General features: G+C 55.4%; 1 protein-coding gene across 2 annotated transcripts; it reads left to right on the top strand.

The window, feature by feature from the left end:
• The first annotated feature begins 1561 nt into the window (after positions 1 to 1561).
• Positions 1562 to 20947, top strand: LOC119091673 (sister chromatid cohesion protein PDS5 homolog A-A). Of its 2 annotated transcripts, none has more exons than XM_037214485.1 (24): positions 1562 to 1709; positions 3461 to 3635; positions 6309 to 6509; positions 6938 to 7122; positions 7600 to 7807; positions 8098 to 8235; positions 8664 to 8785; positions 8943 to 9080; positions 9547 to 9763; positions 10201 to 10391; positions 10798 to 11548; positions 11855 to 12004; positions 12848 to 13056; positions 14030 to 14153; positions 14545 to 14764; positions 15384 to 15522; positions 15970 to 16093; positions 16492 to 16630; positions 17049 to 17242; positions 17564 to 17690; positions 18027 to 18114; positions 18354 to 18536; positions 19371 to 19533; positions 20585 to 20947. In XM_037214485.1, the coding sequence occupies exons 2-24, from the start codon at positions 3528 to 3530 to the stop codon at positions 20627 to 20629; spliced, it is 4164 nt and encodes a 1387-aa protein (XP_037070380.1). In that variant the 5' UTR covers positions 1562 to 1709; positions 3461 to 3527; the 3' UTR covers positions 20630 to 20947. The 2 variants fall into 2 exon arrangements, with proteins under 2 accessions (XP_037070380.1, XP_037070381.1); XM_037214486.1 differs by lacking the exon at positions 1562 to 1709 and adding an exon at positions 1769 to 1881.
• The last annotated feature ends 232 nt before the right edge of the window (positions 20948 to 21179 follow it).

The raw sequence follows: 21179 nt of genomic DNA, 5'->3' as shown, positions 1-21179 counted from the left end.
CGCGTCTGGTGACTGAAGGTTGTGATCGTTGAACGCGGGTTCATTGTGTTGTGCGGCCGCGCTGGGCGGAGGTGCCCGGCGTGAAGAGGCACGAGAGCCGCACGAGCTGTGCGGCACGAGAAGTATTGTTGCCGGCGCTGACGGCGGCGGCGGCCGCTACCTGGGGGCGCGAAGAAGCGCGGACGGGGGTCGGCTGCTTAGTCCTGTCGATTCTGTAACGTTTTATCGTACCGTCGTACTGTACTGTAGCATTTAGTATTCGAATCGTAATTCAAATACATTAATGTTGTTAGGAAACAAACCACATATAACAATGTTTTAGATCTCCACCGGGGGAGGGGGGCCGGGGTGCCCATTTTTGTAATTGGGAAGGGGCGGACAGAAGGCCCGACAACCTACCCCCCCCCCCCCCCAATTTGTCTGATTGGATTCGGCCCACTTTATTTTGATTAAACACAATATACGTTTTAAATATTCGTGTAAGTTATAAAACCTTTTGAATTAAGCAGAATAGAAGTTTTGCAGGGTTAGATACCAGGCAGCAGGCATAGGACGCACGCGTCTCTTCTAACCAGCAGGTGGAGGCACCTCTTTATAGGTCACCTTGGGGCGCCGATGGCGCTCTTCTGTGGTGGTCACGGCAGACGGCACGCATTTTAGTTGTGATCGACGGAGACGGGGTAAGCCATGAAGGATTTAGGCCATCCCCCATTCCAAACCTTTCCACTTAAACCTCACAAACCACTGCGTGTCTCTTGGCGCTGGGTATGTGAAGTTCATTGCATCGTTTATCTGCTCAGCTATTACGATTTGTAGCTTGTGGGGAGGGTAACTATGACGTTTTGTTATGAGAGTGGTACGAGACGCAATTACGCAGAAATAAAATAGTCTTTGTGTTATGATCACCTTTTACCCACGCTTTTTGTAGCATTTCAACCAAACACATTGGGGGGCCCAGCCAACATTGGAGGAAGGGGCAATACAACATGGGGGGGGGACAGGGCCCCCACAAATAATACGACTCGACACCCACGAGGGGTGGGGATCTAAACCTACTCCAACGTTCCAGCATTGTAATTGTCGATCGAATTACCCGCGCGAAGTAAGCCCAAATTTGGCGCACCACCACCCTGGTAGATATGCATACATGACATACAGTCATCACTATTTTAATTTGAAAATACGCATACATAACGGTGTTTTACCTTTCCGGCTTCAGTACCGCAAAGCTTCAGGCTCTGAAAGATTCTGTCGAAGTGACGCTCGACAGGTTAACAATTGCCTGCGGAAATCTAATCGGACATTATCTATTCTGGATGTGCTGTAGAATATATTCCTAGATTCAAGCTTTTATTTCCTTAAAGTAACCACATACACAACGTATTCTGGTATAAGATTACGCTGGATTACCTGATTTTGTTTGTTTCCACAAATATTTTTGTCTATTGTGCTTATCATGTGCTGACACCTAGCGACAACGGATAGCATCGGCGAAGTAGGCGACATCTAGGGATGTATTACGTAACTAATTTGCACGAATCGGCCAATCGGATCCCGCGGGGTTTCCACTTCCGTCGCGCCATTTCGTGCCAGTTGAGTTGGTTGAACGTTTTGGAGGGGTTTCGGTTGAGAATTGTTGTTTGGCTTCTGACTAAAGATTTCGCTTCTCCGGTGACATTGCTTAAAGTGTGTCACCCACCATAAGAGGAGTGAGTTGCGCTGCTTGAATAATTTGTGCCGTTTGGAAAGTGCCATCTTGTGCCAGTTTCGTCAGATAAAATTATGGCGGCGTCCGATGGGTGACCGTCCCGCCACAAGCGCGGTGATGGCGTGTGTTCCGTGTTGATGTTTTGGAGAACGTCAGTGTCGGCCGTGCAAATGGTGTGTGTGTGGACAAAATTCCGCATAGTTATGGGATCTTTGTTATAATGAGTTCAGCAGGTTCAAATACCGGTCTTTGACATAAGTTTAGCGCTGGGCAGCCACAGACTGGAGATATCCTGTCCTAACTGTAAATGTGCGGTGCATGCATGGAAGTGAAATGTGTATGTGTGATACTTGCACCAAGTTTGCAGTTTAGATGCCAGATGTTCATGCATGATGCATTTAATTTAATGTATGTTTTACTGCCATAGACCAAGAAAGGGAATGTCTTGGGTCTAGAATAAGGTATGTGGAGCAGAATTTTGAAGCATAACATGCATCATGTTTGCATATAGTGTAGGCAAGGTATATTTGCCTATGTAGGCAGGAATATACAGATTTGCTGTCTGGTCTTTTTCAGGATAAATGTAGTACTCTATGGAGTTTGGATCCAGTACAAATGATAATTTGATAGGGTGCAGTGAATTGTTAAGATTGGATGATGTAAGCTTGGAAAGTCCCTGGTTCAGAACATGCCCATTCTGGAACCCAAAGAAGTTTGATTTGCACATGCATGTTGCATGTGAGCAAGAGCATGTGCAGGTAGTCAGTATGGAATGCACCCTCAATCAAGATGGAAATGAACTTCCTTTAATTATGCTGTGGTGTAACACACAAAATTCTTAATGTTCCCTCATGATAAATTGCCAATAAATTTGATGTTGGAAAATGTACTGTTCAAAAGTTAGCTGTCTGTCTTTTGTGTTTACAATATCAAAGCCACAATTGCAATGTTTTTTTGTATATAGATACCAGTTTTTGTGTAAAATGAACATGTTTTGGTTAGATATGACAATTCAATCTCAAATGGTGCAGCTATGTTTTTAGATCTGTCACTCATAACATCCTAATAACAGCATAGCTTTTTTTAGGTATGATATGTGATTACCTTTTCTGGATTTAGTTTTAGATCCCTACTTACTATTACAGCATGCACTGTAGCACATTAGCATGTTTATTGTCCATTCCTGTGTCAAATTTACCCTGGAATGTGTGAAAACTGCTGATGTGCTCTTTTGTCAAAATTAAAGCTTTATCCAGGTTTCCATACTTTGCATTGGTCTGTTTAAAGAGGTGTCATACAATGCACCAATATTGTGTTGCCAGTTCTACCAAAGCTTGCAAGAGATGGCATAAATAATTTTTGCTAATTGCAATACCTGATCTTAATAAGTTTAAGATTGATTTGTAGCTGGTTGGTTTGCCCAGTTCTGTATTTTCCATGACAGTTTACTATGTTTGTGTGATCATGTTTCATGTCAATGCTTGGGGGTTCAGAAGCTAATTTGTTGAGTCTTGCACCTGGCATGGGGATGCACTTGTATGGTTTGCAAATATAAGAATGTAATTATGCTGCATGTATAACATGTAAGCATCCCAGCTGGCACTACATGCCAGTTTTTGCACTTACACCATATGAAAACATTGTTGGACCATGATAAGGGCATCAGTGCCTAATGATTTCAATCATGAATAGTCAGTGTCATTGTCCACCTAATCTTATACATTCTGTAACAATGACCTGTGAATTTCCCAGGTTTGTCCTGGATTGATGACAGGAGTCCAGGGGAGCAGCTGAGGCACTGTGACAACAGACTGCTGTGATGTCTCGCGCCGGCTCATCCACTGAGTCGGCGGCCATCTTGTACCCGCCAGGCTGCCGAGAGATCACCGAAGACCTGGGGCCTGATGAGCTCATCCGTCGGCTCAAGGTATTCCTGATCTGACCTGGCTGGACCTCTCATGACTGGGTGGTTGGGAACTGCAATGCTTGCTCACCAAGGCTTTCCAGCAGGGGAGCTGAGTCACACCCAAAGACCCTGGTGTTGGAATAGGTTGGCAGTAAGGTACTTCTAGGTGCCTTTCGTTGTGAAAAGCTTTTGGTATTTTTTTGTCCAGGAGACCCTGTGACCTTTGAGGAGATGTACCATGCCCTCCTCTACCAAGTTAAGTCTGTGTTGATGAAAAACAATGCTTTCTAGAGAAAGCAGGATCATGTGGACCAGAGGTTGTCAGGATCCAAGTGCTAATACCAAGATGGCTATTGGAATTCAGGCAAGGTATTATTCAAGTAAGCTGTTAAAGGCATTTGTGAGGAACATTAAGCACACAGATAAGGTGGTATAAGTATCTTTATTCCTGGTAGAAGGACCAGGAGAGCAGACAAATATATATATATATATATATATATATATATATATATATATATATATATATATATATTGATATTTTGGCTACAAACCTCTGCTGAAATAAATATCAGTAGTAACTTAAAAATTGCCTGGTGATCTTTCTCCTGTCTCTCCACCTGACCTGTCCTTTGCCTAACATCTGACCAGTCTTCACATTATTTGATACAAGTCTGTTTTGATAGAGGATTAGAAATTAAGTTTAAGTAACCAATAATGCCCCAATTGCTTTAACCTCTGACTGCCTGGGGAGGGGTAGGTTAAGCATCTTCAAGTTTCTGGAATTACCTTCAAACAGTATGAGGCAAGGGCACAATATTATCTGTGGTGATCAATTGGATGTTGTGGAGCCAGACAGAGTTTGATGTTTTAGCAGGTCACCAAGTTATTTTTCATAAATGTATTCCAAATTGTTTGCACGGGTGGCTTTAGGATCAGAGTACTTGCTAAGCGTGGCTTGTGTGTGCTGCAAGTCCATTACCCAGGTTATGCTCACTGGTTTAATGCAGTTTTGCCTCTGTATTTTTGCCAGACAGGAATGCGGAGGGTTTTGCGTGCCACCGAGGCCGCGGCACGGCCGCCCCAGGCCTGTGTTGACCCTCGGCTGGTTGCCAGCTGATCTTTCCATGCTGGTCGGCCAGGCAATGCACCCGCTGTGAGATTCATACCCAGTGCCACTAGGTTGTGCATCCAGCATCTTTCCCCGGGACCACGGGAACGGTTCTGACGTCAGTGGAGGCTTTCACGACAGTTTTCACATGTGTGCTCAAATATGTGGTTAGCGTTCCTATTTGGGTTTATTCAATATAATGCATCACCTGTTTTGGTGGTCTCATAGTTGTGGCTAATGGCACATTTCAAAGTCACACCCAGTCATCATCAATGGCCATGAAGTCACATTTCAGATGCTGAACTGGTGATTTGTAATGCCAGTTCATAATGCTTAGTTTGTTATAGGTGACATATTTTGAAACCAATTACTTTCATTTAACATGTGAACTGGAAGAGCAAACAGACCTGATGGATAGACCCTACACTGCCTTGACCAGATGAGGCTGACATGGACATCTGCAAGCATGGCATGAATCTGATGCTCAATGACATGCTCTTGTGTTTGGTGCTGGTTCCAAAGCTGTGCAACCAATATGGTGGGAGCTGGAATCCCCTGAATTCAGGCAAAGACTTCATGGATTTTAATATAATCTTGCAAGCCTTTTTCTTTGGGTGTCATCATGGCTTGTCAAGAAGCAGCTCATTGGTTTTTGGATGAGTAATTGGGCTATCACTTGTAATCTGAACTTTCTGACCTGATCTGGCCCCAACCCCATCCACGTGGGCAATCATGGGTGGCAGAGTACCCCAGGTGGTGCCGGAATTAAATATTAAATTTAAGAGAGGAACAGCAAGACATGGTGAAACTTTGAATGCTGCTTGTGGTTATAAGTGTCCAAGTTTCATGAGACGTCACAGTTTTGAGACAAAAGGTTTTGCCACGTTGCGTCATGTCGCGTGGCATCGCGCGGAGCCAATCAGCGACTGGCAGAGATGGTGGTTGGCTGGACTTTTGGCTGCTGGTGTCATTATTACTGATTACATGACACCTTTTTCTGTTCCAAAGCTGCAGTGTCGGGCACTAGCTGGTGAGCCAGCTGCCTTTCAGCCCAGGAACAAAAGCGTATTTTTTTTACCTTGGCGATGTTATGGCTGTGGATGTATGCTTGTGGACTGCACTAGCATTTCCTTCAGCCTCCAACTGCTTGGGGGGGTGGGGGGGGGGGGGAGGGGGGCTCCAGTTTCATGAGTGGAGGTTTGAGGCAGACCAACCAAATCTGGGTTGGTTACCAAATTCCGACTAACAGCTCAAAAAGTCACCGCTGTGCCCCGTCGTAACGCTGCGTACAATGACCCTCCTCGCTTCACCGACCGCGCGCGACGCCAGGTGGACAGAGAACGTCTTGACGTGCCTCTTTCCGGTGTGATAACTCCAACTGCCAGTTCTCGATGTAGGTGAAGATCATGTCAATGTCAGGCACGCATCATGTTCGCAAAGGATCGCGCAGTACCCAGTGACTCAAATACACTTCTACCTAGCTGCTACACGCCCTGGTCGGCGCCCTGCAGACACGGCAGCTCTGCCGTCCGTCACGCGCCCTTCTGACCCCCCCCCCCCCCCCACTCCCTCCCCCGCTGCTGCAGACGCTGGCGCACACGTACCAGTCGATGGTGCAGGATGACGGCGCGTACCAGGAGTACCTGCCGCTGGCCAAGCACATCGCCGACGACTACTTTCGCGAGTACCCGAGCAAGGACGTGCAGCTGCTGGTGGCCTGCTGCATTGCCGATGTGCTCCGAGTGTACGCCCCCGAGGCGCCGTACAAGGACCCGGCCCAGGTCAAGGTCAGTGCGGCGGCGGGGACGTGGCAGGGTCAGGGTCGTAGCACGGGACGGCTCCGGGTGCCGGTGTCGCCACGGACGAATGTGCAGGCGTGGTCGGAGGAAGTCGGCGTTGTCGCGCACTGGCGGAGGTCGTTACGCCATGATGGCTGCAGAATGCTATCGAATGGCGTGGAGTTCCTCAGTGTCTCCTTTAACCTATGCCTAGGTCTTGACTGGTCACATGTGTTTCGATTTGGCTTTCACGTGTCCTGTCCTCCGTGCTCAAACTGCTTATTTTGGTTCGCTGTATTTCCAGCAGATTTAAAGAATGCGTAATTGCCAACATTCAATCGTGAGCACCTATTCTGCGCGTGGTTTTCGTTCAGAACACTTCATATCTAGGCCGAGGCCCATTTACCTTACTACGTTGCCGTGTCGTTCCCTTTCAGACAATTTTCATGTTCCTGATAAAGCAGCTGGCTGGACTGAAGGATCCAAAGGATCCTGCTTTCAAGCGCTACTTTTATCTTCTGGAGAACCTCGCATACGTCAAATCTTTCAACATGTGCCTGGAACTGGAAGACAGCAATGAAATCATATGCAGTCTTTTCTCCCTGACATTCAAGATCGTCAAGTAAGCAAAGTTAAAGCGGCTTTGTATTGGTTTGTCTGGGCAGCATGGTTGACCTTATTCCTCCTTGTGAGGTCATGTGTATTTTAGACTTGAAACGGAGCTCTGTATATTTCGTCATCCACCAGCAGCAACATGGAAGTCCAGCAGTATGGATTAACTTGATCGGCTTTGCGATCAGGCTCCTGATCAGACGCGGGCTGTTGCACGACTACCAGACCCTGCCACCCACGTCGTCCGCAGCTGTGATAGCATTTTCCGCTCTCCTGATAGTCAAATGACAATGTTTTTTAACGTGCAGTGCATGGCCTCGGTACAATCACCCGGACAAACGTCGCCTTCCTGGTTGGAGGAAGACGAGACGCGGCCACCGTAGTCACACGCCTCATCCCATTCGCTTTGACAAACACTCTGGTCACGATACTGGGGTTCACATAGGACGGGCTTGGTCCTCTCACGCCACCCACCTCCCGCTTGCAGTGACGAACACTCCGGCAAGGTGAAAAGCTTCATGCTGGACGTGCTCTGCCCGCTGATATACGAGTCTGACGTGGTCTCAAACGAGCTGATGGACATCATCCTGATGAACGTCGTGGAGCCGGCCAAGTCGACCCGCCGTAACGCCTACCACTTGGCCAAGGAGCTCATCATGAAGTGCAGTGACACGCTGGAGCCCTACATACAAGCAGTGAGCTAATGCTGCACCCTCTATTATGGCACACCTGGTGTATATATATGTGTAGATGTGGGATGTTGATTTATATGTGTGATCTAGGGTGGCTTAGACAACGACGTGGCTTTTTCATCTTGTTCACTCATGTTGTATTCTGAGGTAACTGCCATACTTCTGTGGAACTTGTTCTGGCAGCCACACAGCTGTGCCCAGCCATATGAAAATATTGTGTGTGGGATGTGCATTTCATCTCCTCTGAAACGCCTGAATTAATGTTCTGAATGATCTGCGCGTCTGCGCGGCAGTTCTTCAACCATGTGCTGATCTTGGGCAAGGAGGAGAAGAAGCTGGGTATCTCACGCAAGGTGTACGATCTGATCTACGAGCTGAACCACATCTGCCCGACCGTGCTGCTGGCCGTGGTGCCGCAGCTAGAGTTTAAGGTGAGACCCTGCCCGGTCTGGCGCTGCCGGCGATGGCTCGGCCAGCCCGCTCCGGCGGGGGAGTGGCGAGGTGGCGGCGGCGGCGTCCCGCCGTCGGGCCGGAATGTGTCGGCGGGAGCCGCGGCGATCCGTCGCTGAATGACGGGGAGCTGTCACTGTCAGGGCTCGAGCGGAGTGCCATTTGTTTGGCAAGTAAACAAAAGTATCGACCTGGCTCGGGGAAAGGGCGCAACATTCCGTGCAGTCCGTAGTGTTAGGCGTAGTTGGTATGTGCGTCACAGGCTGAATAATGAACAGACATGTTGATCGTCGGCATGCTAAGACAGTGCCCGTGGTATGAGTCCCCGCGCCCTTTGCCACGTGCTGTGACGCCACCGCGCTAGAGAAGCGACCGTGACAAGCCGGCCCGTTGTCTTCTTCCACCGCAGCTGAAGTCTACCGAGGAGGACGAGCGGTTCCACGCCGTCAGCTTGCTGGCCCGCATGTTCTCCGAGCAGGAGTCCAACCTCGCCATGCACCACCGCCAGCTGTGGCTGGCCTTCCTGGGCAGGTGAGGCGCGCGCCGGCCGCTCGCCCGGCCGGCGGCTGCGGTCGGCCGGCTGGCGAGCAGCCCGTGTCGTACGGCGGTGGCCTGGTCGACTCGTGGTCGGGAGATGTGTGCCGGCTGGGTTCCGGTGTGACATCCTAGGCGTGGTGACTGCCGTCAGGTTCAACGACATCTCCGTGAAGATCCGCACCAAGTGCGTGCAGTACTCGATGCACTTCCTGCTGAACCACCCGGAGCTGCGCAGCGACATCACGGATACGCTCAAGTTCCGCCAGCACGACTCGGACGAGGCCGTCAGGTCAGTGGACGTGACTCGGACGAGGCCGTCAGGTCAGTGGACGTGACTCGGACGAAGCCGTGTGACCTGGACGAGGCCGTCAGGTCAGTGGACGTGACTCGGACAAGGCCATCAAGTCAGTGCACATGGCTCAGACGAGGCCGTCCGACTGTCTGAGCAGCCGGTCTGGTTCGGACTGGGTGTCCCCGTTGGGTCGGTCTCGGTGGTTTGCTAGTGCGGCCGGCGGCCCGGTCAGGTGCCAGAGGCGCCGCCCAGTCTCCCACGTCGCTCCGTCGGCCGGGTCCGGCGCCGCCAGCTCTGCTGTGGGGCAGGCGCTTTGAGCGGAGATTGTCGAGATTGCCTGTCCACCGGCGTACGTCCCGCCACGTTCTCCTGAGTGGCGCTGGCCTGCTATCAGTGCTGCTGTGACCCCCGCGGAGTGTCCGTCCGTGGCTCGCGCTAACACGTCCCGAACGGCCCGGCACAGATACGAGGTGGTGATGGCCATCGTAGCCACGGCCAAGCGCGACTTCAGCATCGTCTCCGAGAGCGAGGCGCTGCTCAACTTCGTCAAGGAGCGCACGCTGGACAAGAAGTTCAAGATCCGCAAGGAGGCCATGTGCGGGCTGGCCATGATCTACAGAAAGTACCTCAGCAACCCGGACGTGCCGGAGGCGACGCGCACGGCCATCACCTGGATCAAGGTGGGCGCGCTGTCCGCGGCGCGGTACCCTCCCCTCCCTTCGCCCCCGTGCTGAGCTGTGGAGGGGGGGGGGGGGTCGACCCGACTCGCGCGTCGCCAGGCGGCGCGCGCCGGGGCGCCTGGTGTTTCGGGGGGGGGGAGGGGGTCTCGCTGTGCGGCCGCGCGCCACGCGCCGGGCGGGCCGAGACGCGAGCGGGTGCGGAGAGCGTGAGCTGCTCTGGTGCGGGATGGCGCACCGAGATTGCCGCCGCAGCGACTCCCCTTCCGTCCGCGCGGCGAGTTTCCTACAGACGAACTGATGCAAAAGCGACAATGCATATCCCCTGAGGGCTGGTATGCGTCGATACAGGCGTGAGTCATCTAACCTCATACTATGCACTCTTGTGAGAAGTCGATGATTGTTGTTCGCGGGGCTGAGCGAGGTCGCCGCCCCCGCAGGACAAAATCCTACACGGCTACTACATGACCAGCCTGGACGACCGGCTGCTGGTGGAGCGCATTGTCAACACGTGCCTGGTGCCGTTCACGCTACCGCCCGAGGAGCGCATGAAGAAGCTCTACTACCTGTTCGCCACGCTCGACGAGAACGCCACCAAGGCCTTCATCGAAATGCAGAAGCAGCAACTGGCGTGAGTTGATAGGAGGGACTGGTGTGTGTGAGTGTGGGGGCAGTGTAGAGGATTCCAACGTTTGTTTGGGTCGTTTTGTCGACTACCGATACGAAATAGCTGGGGGCCATTTTCCAGTGATGGCTGGATCGACCGAGGCTCAGGAGTATTGTTTAAGTTGCTGGTTCCGCGGAATCCAAGTAATTCGACGTCCACTTTTTAACATGCTGAACAGGAAGATGATGTTGCAATTTACCAACTTAAAATTGATCACGTTCGCATAAATGCTCGATATCGGCCGAATCTCCGCCGTCTGTGAGGACCTGTTTGCGGCACTGCGCCGAAAATGTGCCAGCGTGTGGGTGGGCGTGTTCCTCGGGGAGGGAGAAGGGGAGAAGTTACACCTGACATCCTGTTGGTGTCGCAGCGTGCGGAAGACGGTGCAGGAACTGCTGGAGTTGCATCGGGCGCCGCCGTCCGACGAGCGCGAGAAGGAGAAAGCTCTGCGTATCAGCTACCTATCCAAGTTCCTGCCAGACCCCGTCAAGGCGCAGGAGTTCATCCGCAAGTTCTCGGTGCACCTGGCGCAGGAGGAGGCGCTGCTCCTCCTCATGGAGACGGTCATCAACCCGACGGTCTCGTGCCGCGAGAGCGTCGACAGCGTCAACATGGTGCTGAAGCGACTCGGTCAGCCGGTGATGACCAACCTCTACTACAACACCATCAAGCAGCTGCTGGAGCGCGTGTCGTCGGTGATGATCGACCACGACGCGCTGCTGGCGCTGGTGCAGATGGTAGAGGAGGCGGTGCGCGACCCGGGCTCCGCTCAGGACCTGAACATCGAGCCCGGCGCTGCCGTCGGCCGCGGCCTCCGCCTGCTGTTCGTTATGTCGTACGTGCAGGCCGCCCAGTTCCTGCACGCCGACATCCTGGCCGTGCTGCTGGAGATGCTGCAAACCAACGACGACGTGGTGACGCCCAAAGTGCTGGGCGTGCTGCACTTCGTCGGCAAGTACCGGCCGCTGGCTGCCGAGTTCCCCGAGCTGGCGGACGCGCTGGTGCCCGTCTGCCAGCAGCTGGCCACCACCGGCACACCCAAGCAGGCCAAGCACGCTATCCGCTGCCTGTACGTCAACGTCACCGATAACCAGGAGGGCGTGTTCACCGAGATCCTGGAGGTGAGCGGCGGTAGCGGACCGCGGTGTGGCGGCTGTGGGGCGCGACGCCCCAGGCGGTGGTCTGTTGCGACAGTGCCGCTGGATCGGGCGTAAAATGTGTCGGGGTGGGCTCGGCGAACGTCTTGTTCCATTTGATGGGCCCTATTGCTGGTCACTGCTGTTGACTCAGTTTGGAGGCGACGCATGCTACAGTCCCCCCCCCCCCTCCCCCTGTGGTGAGGTCGCTACTGACTGGTGCGTGCGTGCAAGCGGCGCTCGTAGGACCGCTGGCCGGTGCCCGTCGTGACGTCGCGTTCCGCTCGACAGAGGCTGAAGGCGCAGCTGGAGCTGGGCCACGAGCACTACCGCACATCCATCGTCTCGCTGGGCCACATCGCCCTCTACCTGTCCGGCAAGTTCCCCATCCAGATCAAGAACATTGTCTCCAGAAAGATCGTGAAAGACCTGCTCATGAAGGTGAGTGTGCCGTCCACTCTTGCGAGCGATGCTGTGACGCTGTGCAGAACTCTGTCGTCGCCATCACCGTCAACTATGAGTCAACACAGCGCGCATTCATCAAATTACACTGCCACTGGTCATGTCAAACATGTATGATCTCATTGTGGAGCTTGTAAATGCAAATGATCATGCTTAAGAAGCAGGGAAAACGCCTATGTGATCATCCTTTGAAAGGAATGTCTACTTTTGCGTCGGGTTTTGAACTGAAAAAGTCATTTTGAAGATCATTCGGTGCAGTTCACAGCCTTGCCCCCTCCTTAGGACCTAAACCCCTCTAGTTGCGAGCTGCGAATTCCACGAGCTGCGCGCCCGTGGAAATCTGCAGTCTTTCGGGGAGGGTATTTCGAGGTCACGTAGGCATTCATGATGTGATAACGACGTTACTCAGATCCCGCCATTTTATTAGTCCGGACAAAAATAATTGTCGAGTCGTATGTATCTAGCGTTCGTAAGCACGATTTCCAGGTATAACAGCGTCAATCGTCTCTTAACTAATGCTGTGCTGGGCACGAGGAAGAAACCAAACAATGACGGTTTGAGGGGCGCAATTACTAAACAGAGAAACTGTATTTTCTAGAGCAGTCTTTTCCGCCAAGTGTACACATGGTTATGAGTGAGTTTATTTAATCAGATCCGGTGCTTGCTTCAATGTCTACAGATGTAGAACACCCCCTTTAACAGACCGTCCGCCACCCCGCGCGAGCCCTTTACTGGTCGGGCATCAGCTGCGCCACGTGTCGACACGACCGCTGCCCGTCCCGCGCGGCGGCTCGTCTGACCGCCGCCCCCGGGCCTTTTCAGGACCTGACAGACAGCGGCGAGCTGGACGACGAGTGGTGCGAGGAGGACGCCCTGCCCGAGGGCATCCGCTGCAAGATCGAGGGCATGAAGCTGATGGCGCGCTGGCTGATCGGGCTCAAGGATGACGTCATCTCGGCGCAGAAGACGTTCCGCATGCTGGTCGCGTTCATTATCCACCGCGGCGACCTGCTGGAAGAGGGCAGGGTCAAGTGAGTGACCGACTACTGGGGCGGGTGGGTGAGTGAGTGAGTGAGTGAGTGAGTGAGTGAGTGAGTGAGTGAGTGAGTGAGTGAGTGAGTGAGTGAGTGAGTGAGTGAGTGAGTGAGTGAGTGAGTGTGTGTGAGTGAGTGAGTGAGTGAGTGTGTGTGTGAGTGAGTGAGTGAGTGAGTGAGAGTGTGTGAGTGAGTGAGTGAGTGAGTGAGTGAGTGAGTGAGTGAGTGAGTGTGTGTGTGTGTGTGTGAGTGAGTGAGTGAGTGAGTGAGAGTGTGTGAGTGAGTGAGTGAGTGAGTGTGTGTGTGTGTGTGTGTGTGTGTGTGTGTGTGTGTGTGTGTGTGTGTGTGTGTGTGTGTGTGTGTGTGTGTGTGTGTGTGTGTGTGTGGTGAGTGAGTGAGTGAGTGAGTGAGTGAGTGAGTGAGTGAGTGAGTGAGTGAGTGAGTGAGTGAGTGAGTGAGTGAGTGAGTGAGTGAGTGAGTGAGTGAGTGAGTGAGTGAGTGAGTGAGTGAGTGAGTGAGTGAGTGAGTGAGTGAGTGAGTGAGTGAGTGAGTGAGTGAGTGAGTGAGTGAGTGAGTGAGTGAGTGAGTGAGTGAGTGAGTGAGTGAGTGAGTGAGTGAGTGAGTGAGTGAGTGAGTGAGTGAGTGAGTGAGTGAGTGAGTGAGTGAGTGAGTGAGTGAGTGAGTGAGTGAGTGAGTGAGTGAGTGAGTGAGTGAGTGAGTGAGTGAGTGAGTGAGTGAGTGAGTGAGTGAGTGAGTGAGTGAGTGAGTGAGTGAGAGAGGGTCTTTCGGAACGCTCCTGTGCTATTCTCCCGATCCCGTCAACAGTATTCTAACGCCCATGCTCGCGGGATGCGCGGCTCAGCGGGGTCTCCACGGCGTGTCCGCTGGCGCGTCTCGGTTGGCTTCGGCGCGTGCCACTCTGTCCCTGGCACTCGCGCCTCTCTGACCGAGCGCCGCTGCCGTCCCTCAGTAAGCCGGAGGCGGCCTGGCTGCGGTATGCGGCCGGGGCCGCCATGCTCAAGATCTGCGAGCAGAAGGGTGTCGGCGACCAGTTCACCGCCGACCAGTTCTACAGCCTCTCCCTCCTGATGGCCGTAAGTGTCGTGCTGTGGCCCCCGGCGGCGCTGCTCCGGAGAACGGGGGTGCGCAACTCCATGCACTGAAGCGCCAGGCGCACAACGTGCCGTGCGGAATCGTTTGTGGGACACCTGGAGGATACCTTCTAGTGATATGGCTGCTGTCACTGATGAGTGGTGCAATGGATGAGATAATAGCTTTGAAGGTTGTGTGCAAGTCTTCGGCTTTGCTATTTTTGTGTTGTTTCCGTGTTGAGCCCGTCGGACGGGTCTCAACGCGTCACCTGACCGGTAACCCGCCGGACCCTTGACTGCGCCTGACCCGTGACCCCCTGACACGTGACCCGCCTGGCCTGTGACCCCACCTGACCCGTGACCTCATGTGACCTGTGATCCTTGCGGCCGACAGGACGAGTGCGCGCAGGTGCGGGAGAGGTTCGCGGCCAAGCTGCACAAGGGCCTGAGCCGCGGCATCCCACACAAGTGCCTGCCGCTCGACTTCATGGGCATGTACGCGCTGGCCGGCCAGGAGCCCGACAAGCGACTCAAGTCCATCGTGCGCAGCTACATGTCGGCCGACATCCTGAAGCGCCGTGACGTCATCAAGAGCCTGCTGCTCACCGGCGGCTGTGAGTGGCGCGTCGCTCCGGCCGCGGGGAGGCGGAGCGAGCCGGCTCGCTCTGCGGTCCCTGGCGCGGGAGTCGGTGGTATGACGCTCCTCTGCGAGAGAGAGCTGTCCTTAAAGCTGCCAGGGGCTGAGAAGAACGGCTCCGCCATCCGTCGAGTCTGTTCGCGTCCTGGTCCCCGGAGTGCGACGCTCATTACGTGCGGGGTCGGGGTAAGCGTAAGCGCCTGCTCCATGCAATGGTCTTGAGCGGCACTCGCCCTGCCCTCCCCCCTCCCCCTGCTTCTCAGACCAAACACCGTCGTGTTGTCCTCCGGCACGCCATATCTCTATGGCTGTACATGAGGCCTCGTTGAAATCTGCCTTGACCCTGACTCGAGCGAACTCCCCGTGCTACGTATTGTATCTGCGAGTTGCCGCAGACGGCCTGCGGCGACAAACAGTCTGATAGTTGATCGCTAGCGCGCTGGGCCAATCCCCGCGCGGACGAGCCCGGCCAACTCGCTTCGCCGTCTCGGGGAGGAGGCGGATCGCTCGGCTGACGGCTCGGCTCCGGCGAGCTTGGTCGGCTCGCTCCCGCTGGGTGAGGGGTGGTGCCTGCTGACGGCGCCTCTCGCCTGCAGCGGAGCGGGCGGCTGACCAGCTGCCTCACATCATGCCCGACTACATGCTGGTGTTTGCCGTGCCGATCCTGGCGCACGACCCCGACTTCACCTCGTACGAGGACGTCGAATACCTCACCAAGATCCGCTCCTGTCTCTGGTGAGTGGCCGCGGCCCGGCGCCGGCCGGCCTCGAGTGAGACCTGCTGTGTGAGATGAGATACTTTGTCTTTTGTTGCCTCTGGTAGGGCGATTGGGATTCGGTCCAGCTGTCTGGCAACAGGCCCTTTATCGGCGTGGCTTATCGGATGCGTGTATTTTTGGCGAGGCTTTTTTTCTGCTGCAGTCTGATGAGAGGTGCCACATCGTCTGCTATTTCTTATGAGAGAGTATGGCACCGGTGTCCTTTGTGAGAAGCGCGGGATCCTCACTAGCGGGATTCGATGTCGTCTCCCATTCTGATCAGCTGCTGACGCTTTGCCGTCGTGTGAAACCTTTGCGTCTGGAGTGTTGTCTAAAACACGTGAGCACCCCCGTCGTGATTTGGAGGTTTAAACATGTTAGTGTTTCATTGCTTCATTTGCTAAACCTCTGGACTGTCTTGCTAGGTTCATTCTGGAGCCACTGATCACGAAGAACGACAACTACTGCTTCGGCTTCTACAAGGCTCTGGTGGAGCGGATGAAAAACCACCTGGACGCCGTTCGGAGCGAGGAAGAGGCAGCAAACCAGGTGGGATGTCTACAACCTCTTTATTGCCTCGGAACAACGTGGCCGCCATTAAGTGCGTTGACCATAACATCTAGGTACTGCAAGTAACATAAAGACTATTCTGAGTCAGTCGTCCAGGCGTTTCTCATATCCGGTAATGATTGAGTGCTGCCACCTATCTCTGCGTGTTTCCATACCGTTTCGGGACCATGCGTGGCTGGCTGTACGCTGGCCTCGTCCCAGCATTACTACACGAATGACTCCTCAAGCGGATGTCAATATCCGGCATAGCGAGCAACGGTGGCTTGCGTGCGTCGGACGAGCGACGGAACAGACCAGCAGCCGCCATCGGGAGAAACCTGCCCGTGCCGGCCCGGGTCGGATGACCGCGCTGACCGCCCCCCCCCCCCCGCCGACAGAAACTGTGGGCCGTCTGTGACCTGGCCATGGGGCTGCTGCTCACCAAGACGACCAACTTCGAGATGCGCGAGTTCCCATCCGAGCCGCGCATCCCGCCCATGTACTTCCGAAAGCCGGCCGACCCCAACTTCGTCAACGGTGCGTGCGCTGGCCGTCCGGCAGTGGCGCGGGCCGCGTCGGAACGCGACTGTCGCCGCAGTGCCCGCCGCGCGCCGACAGCGGCCCGGTCTCCGTGGCGGCGTGCGCAGCGAGTGCGACAGTCGCCTGTTCAGATCAGTTTCCCCGCCGGCCTCTCGCATTGGTTGATATGGTGGCAGCTCCGCCAACTAGATCGTCAACGCTAGTGACGTTCGCGGCTCGTGCGTTCATTAGTGATATCAACGCTTCATTGAGCCGCGCAGCATTCTTCGTCTGTAGCCAGGATGGTCCCGGTTTTATGGCGTAGCGGACACAGCTCTTCACTACGTGTTGCGTTCAAAGGTCGCTGTATAGACCGTGCTGCGGCGAACGCTTCGTTAAGAGTTGAGCCGACTGACCTTTCCACATCCGACGACAGGCAAGTTGTACCTGCCGATCGAGATGCAGCACCTGGGCAAGCGCGGCGGCATTATCTCCAGCACCTACAGCCACTCCATGATCAACAAGCGCATCCAGCTGGCGCAGCAGATTCGCGCTTCCAAGGCCGACGGGCCCAAGGAGCTGACTGTGATCGTGCAGGAGGCCGGTGGAGCGGTGTCAGTCCCGGCCGAGGTCAGTGGCCGTTCCACTCCCGTTCGCTGCCCAACGCCCTCTGACGGACGGTCCTCTGCGTTGTACAGAGCTGGGTGCCAACGTAAGCGGCGCTGACCTCCGCTGATGGGTATTTGACCTGGCTGGTGCGACGGAACTGAGAGCTGCACGATGGGAGATCACTCGTGGTACTTGACACTTGGTGTCCTCGCGCCGCGCCGCCTGCCACCCGGCCGTGGAAGCCAGCCTCGGATGCCCGCTGTGCAGGGAAGGGGGAGGGGTGCTCCTCCCAGCGCCGCGGCCTCGGCGGGTGCGCTGACGACCGTGCCGCGGTGCCGGCAGGGCGCCGCCGCCGAGTCTGACGAGGAGGCGGCGCCGGCGGCCACCGCCAGCAGCCAGCGGCTGATCCGCGACCCACCGGCCACCTACAGCCGCCGCGCCACGCACGAGCGCGACCGCAACGACGACTGTGAGTGCACGCGCCGGCTGGTCCCCGGAGCAGGGTCGGGGTCGGGGTGGCGCTGCTGTGGGGAGGCGGTGAAAGGCACCGTGGGGCTGTTGGTGGTCTTCTGTCGTTGGCTGTTGTGCTCAGTCCGCTGGTTGAGCGGGCGTGGCCGTGTCACTCGCGGCTCCGGCGTCTGGTTGATTACGCGTTGGTACGTGCCTGCTTTATGATGGCGCACGTGTTATAGTTTCAGTGCTCTCGGCGAGGTTCGTGCCGCCCAGCCCTCACGCGGGTCCTGTTAAGTGTGTTTATCCCCCGTGCCGTTCCCGTGTGTTGACGGCGTGTGTCAATGTCGGGCAGCGGTGGACAGCGCCGGCGGTGCGGACGTCTCGGCTTCGGAGCGCTCCTCCGTCGCCGACAGTCCCTCCAAACAGGAGAAAATCACCAAGTAAGAACACTGGGGTGTATCAGCCGCAAGACAACCGGGTCGGTGTGTTGCGTGTTTCAGATCAGCCTGCCGTGCGTTCCCGCTCATCAAGGCCCGCTTCAGGGCGTCATGCGTCACCTCGCAGCCACCATTCTGTGGGCATTGTCGTTCGCGCTAGCTCGGGGATGTTCACTTTGCGGTGTCCCTTGCGCGCCTGTCGGCGACCTTCTGACCCTTGTGTGGCGCGTCCGGCCGGACAGCTACTTCAAGAAGGCGCCGAAGGGCGCGTCGCCGACCGGCTCGCCAACGCAGCGGTCGAGCCGCGGCCGCGCCGACCAACCGACGGCCGAGGAGGAGGCGGCGCGGACCAATCAGCGAACGTCGTCGCGGAGCACGCGCACCAGGGGCGCCGAGAAGGCGGCCGAGCAGGAGACCGACTCGGGGTGAGTGCTGACTCGGGGTCCGTGGGAGGGGTCACCAGGGTCCGCGTAGTGCCCGTGCTGTCCGGGGCTGTGGCGGAGTCATGAGCTGGCGCAGGACGGGGGGTTCGGTACTCGGATGAACTTCCTGTCGGGAGGGCTCGCTGAGCAGTGACTGGGTGTTGGATTAGTGCCTTCGTCAATCCTGGGGCCAAGTGGAACAAATCGTTTTGGCGTTTGCCTTCATATGAGCGCTCACGAGTTCGTCGAAAAAGATCGGGGCAGTATGTGAGCGATCGCACCGCCAGTGATATCGGCTCCTCGTCCCGCGGCCTCACTCCCCTCCGGTGGATTCTTGCTCCAGTCCCTTATCAACGAACATGACAGCCTCTCAAGCTGTACTTATTTCATGCTGCTTATTCGCCGCTTCGCTGCCACTGTTTTGTTTTGTTTTTGCGGTGTCTCTGTTTTGCTAATGAGAACGGTGGAACGCTCAGCGCCGCGGCAGTTTTAACAATTATTAAAAATGTATGAGACAGCTGCACTGTTAAGGCAGCTCTTTGCGCAGCGTTTACACTTTACGTTTGATGCAGCCATTGTAGCCGTTTTCGCGTGGCAAACCATAATTTTCCGTGACACTGGCTGCTTATGACTAATTTGGTCTCATCAACGACGCAAAATGGGCTGTAAGCCCATTTTGCGTCGTTGATCGGACCAAATATCGTGGGCGTTACAAATTCACGCATCTGCTTTCGACAGGACTGCGCCCTGCCAGTTCATACAGTGACATCAGCACTCCCACATCATGCATGTTCAGTTTCCTGTTTCGTTCTGCTCCTAACGCCCGCCGCCTTTCAGTTCCAGGCCAGTGAACGGCAGTCAGAAGCAGGGGTCGACTGAGACAGAGGCGGAGCCGACCTCCAGGGCTGGCAAGCGGAAGACCGCGCCGGCCGCCGTCGTCAAGACGGAGCCGGGCGAACCCAGCCGCAAGTCGGCGCGGCACTCCTCACAAGACGACTCGGTGAGTCACTGAAACTCCTCACAAGACGACTCGGTGAGCCACTGACACTCATCACAAAACAACTCTGAGCCACTGGCACTCCTCACAAGATGACTCGGTGAGTCACTGACACTCCTTACAAGACGACTCGGTGAGACACTGACGCTCCTCACAAGATGACTCAATGAGTCACTTACACCCCTCACAAGACGGCTGGATGAGTCGCTGACACTCCTGACTAGACGACTCGGTGAGTCAATAACGATCCATACCAGGCGACGTGGTGAGTCACTGACACTCCTCACAAGGCGCATCGGTGAGCCATTGACCTTCATACAAGACGATTTGGTGAGTCACTAACCTCCAAACAAGACGGCTTGGCGAGTCACTGACACTCCTTACAAAACAACTATGTGTAGCTGACATGCTCACAAGACGACTTGGTGAGTCACTTTTCGTACAAGACGACTCGGCGAATCGCTGACACTCGTCACAAGACGACTGGTGAGTCACTAGGGTGCACGAAACATATTAATTGTGTTACGAATACCCATTACAAGACAACCCATCGCTGTCAGACACACTGACACCTCTCACAGGGTGGATCACTTCGCTCTAAGACCTTTCGATTATTTTCGATTCACGACGGATCTACTGACCGTTGTAGGGACGATTTCTTGAGACGTCATTTCCTGTTACCATTCAAGCCAAATCAGTGAAAATTATCTTCTTAACTGGCTTAGCTAGCTTCTTCAGTATGACATTCACTGATTGTAACCTCAGTGTTTGTATGCATCAGCGTTAGTGTGGAAACATACGGCACCTGGTCAGCTACACACACGTGAAAAAGCACGGGATATTCGTGTTTCGCGCGTTCTGCATGGCGCCAGATGGATCAGCAGTGACGTAGGTGACCGGCGCCTCCGCCTCGTCGTCGGCGATGTTGAGGTGACGTGTCTGAAGGTGGCTCCTCGGCACCCTCGGGCCGTGCCAGAGGGCGGGCGAGAGGAGGCGGGGCACGCCAGGGCGAGCGCCGGCCGACGCCGACTGACCTCTGCGTCGTGACCGGCAGGCGTCGTCGACCAAGAGCACCCGCTCGACGCGCTCGAAGAAGTGATGTGCGCGTCGCGTGTGCCCCTGTCGCCGGCCGGGCCCCGGCACGCTGCCGCCCGCTGCCAGCTCGCTGCCGAAGCCGCGGGGCTCCGCCGGCACCGACGGCCGGCCCCGCTGCTGCGGCGGCGCTGGCACGCGGCCATCCAGTTGTGCACACCTTTCCGTGGGAGTATTTTTATCGGTGCGATGATTGGCATGGCGTAGCTGTAGAGCCTCCACCCTGTTCTTCGTGCGAGCGAGTTGTGTTACAGCGTACAAACTTTGGAGTTGTTGCTTAAAATTCTGCGATCCTGGACGTACGAAACACGGATTCGGAGACGCACCGTTGTTTTACTGGGGCGTGAGGCGCAGGGTGTGGGGGGGGGGGGGGGCAGATCGTGGGTCGGTCCGGGGCGGGGGCGGCGGCTGTGCCGTGTCAGCGGGGCGGTGGACTGCTGACCAGGCGGGTCAGACGCCAGACGGGCGGCCGGGGCCGGCTGTCGACACTCGGCCGCCGCCGCCCCGGGCGCCGACAGGGCCGCCGGTCTCGGCGCGCGCTCGGCCGAGACCAGCCG

Source organism: Pollicipes pollicipes, unplaced genomic scaffold, assembly GCF_011947565.3.
Source record: "Pollicipes pollicipes isolate AB1234 unplaced genomic scaffold, Ppol_2.1 Scaffold_3447;HRSCAF=4054_pilon_pilon_pilon, whole genome shotgun sequence".
Lineage (NCBI taxonomy): Eukaryota > Metazoa > Arthropoda > Thecostraca > Pollicipedomorpha > Pollicipedidae > Pollicipes > Pollicipes pollicipes.
This window is presented reverse-complemented; position numbering and strand designations above follow the sequence as displayed.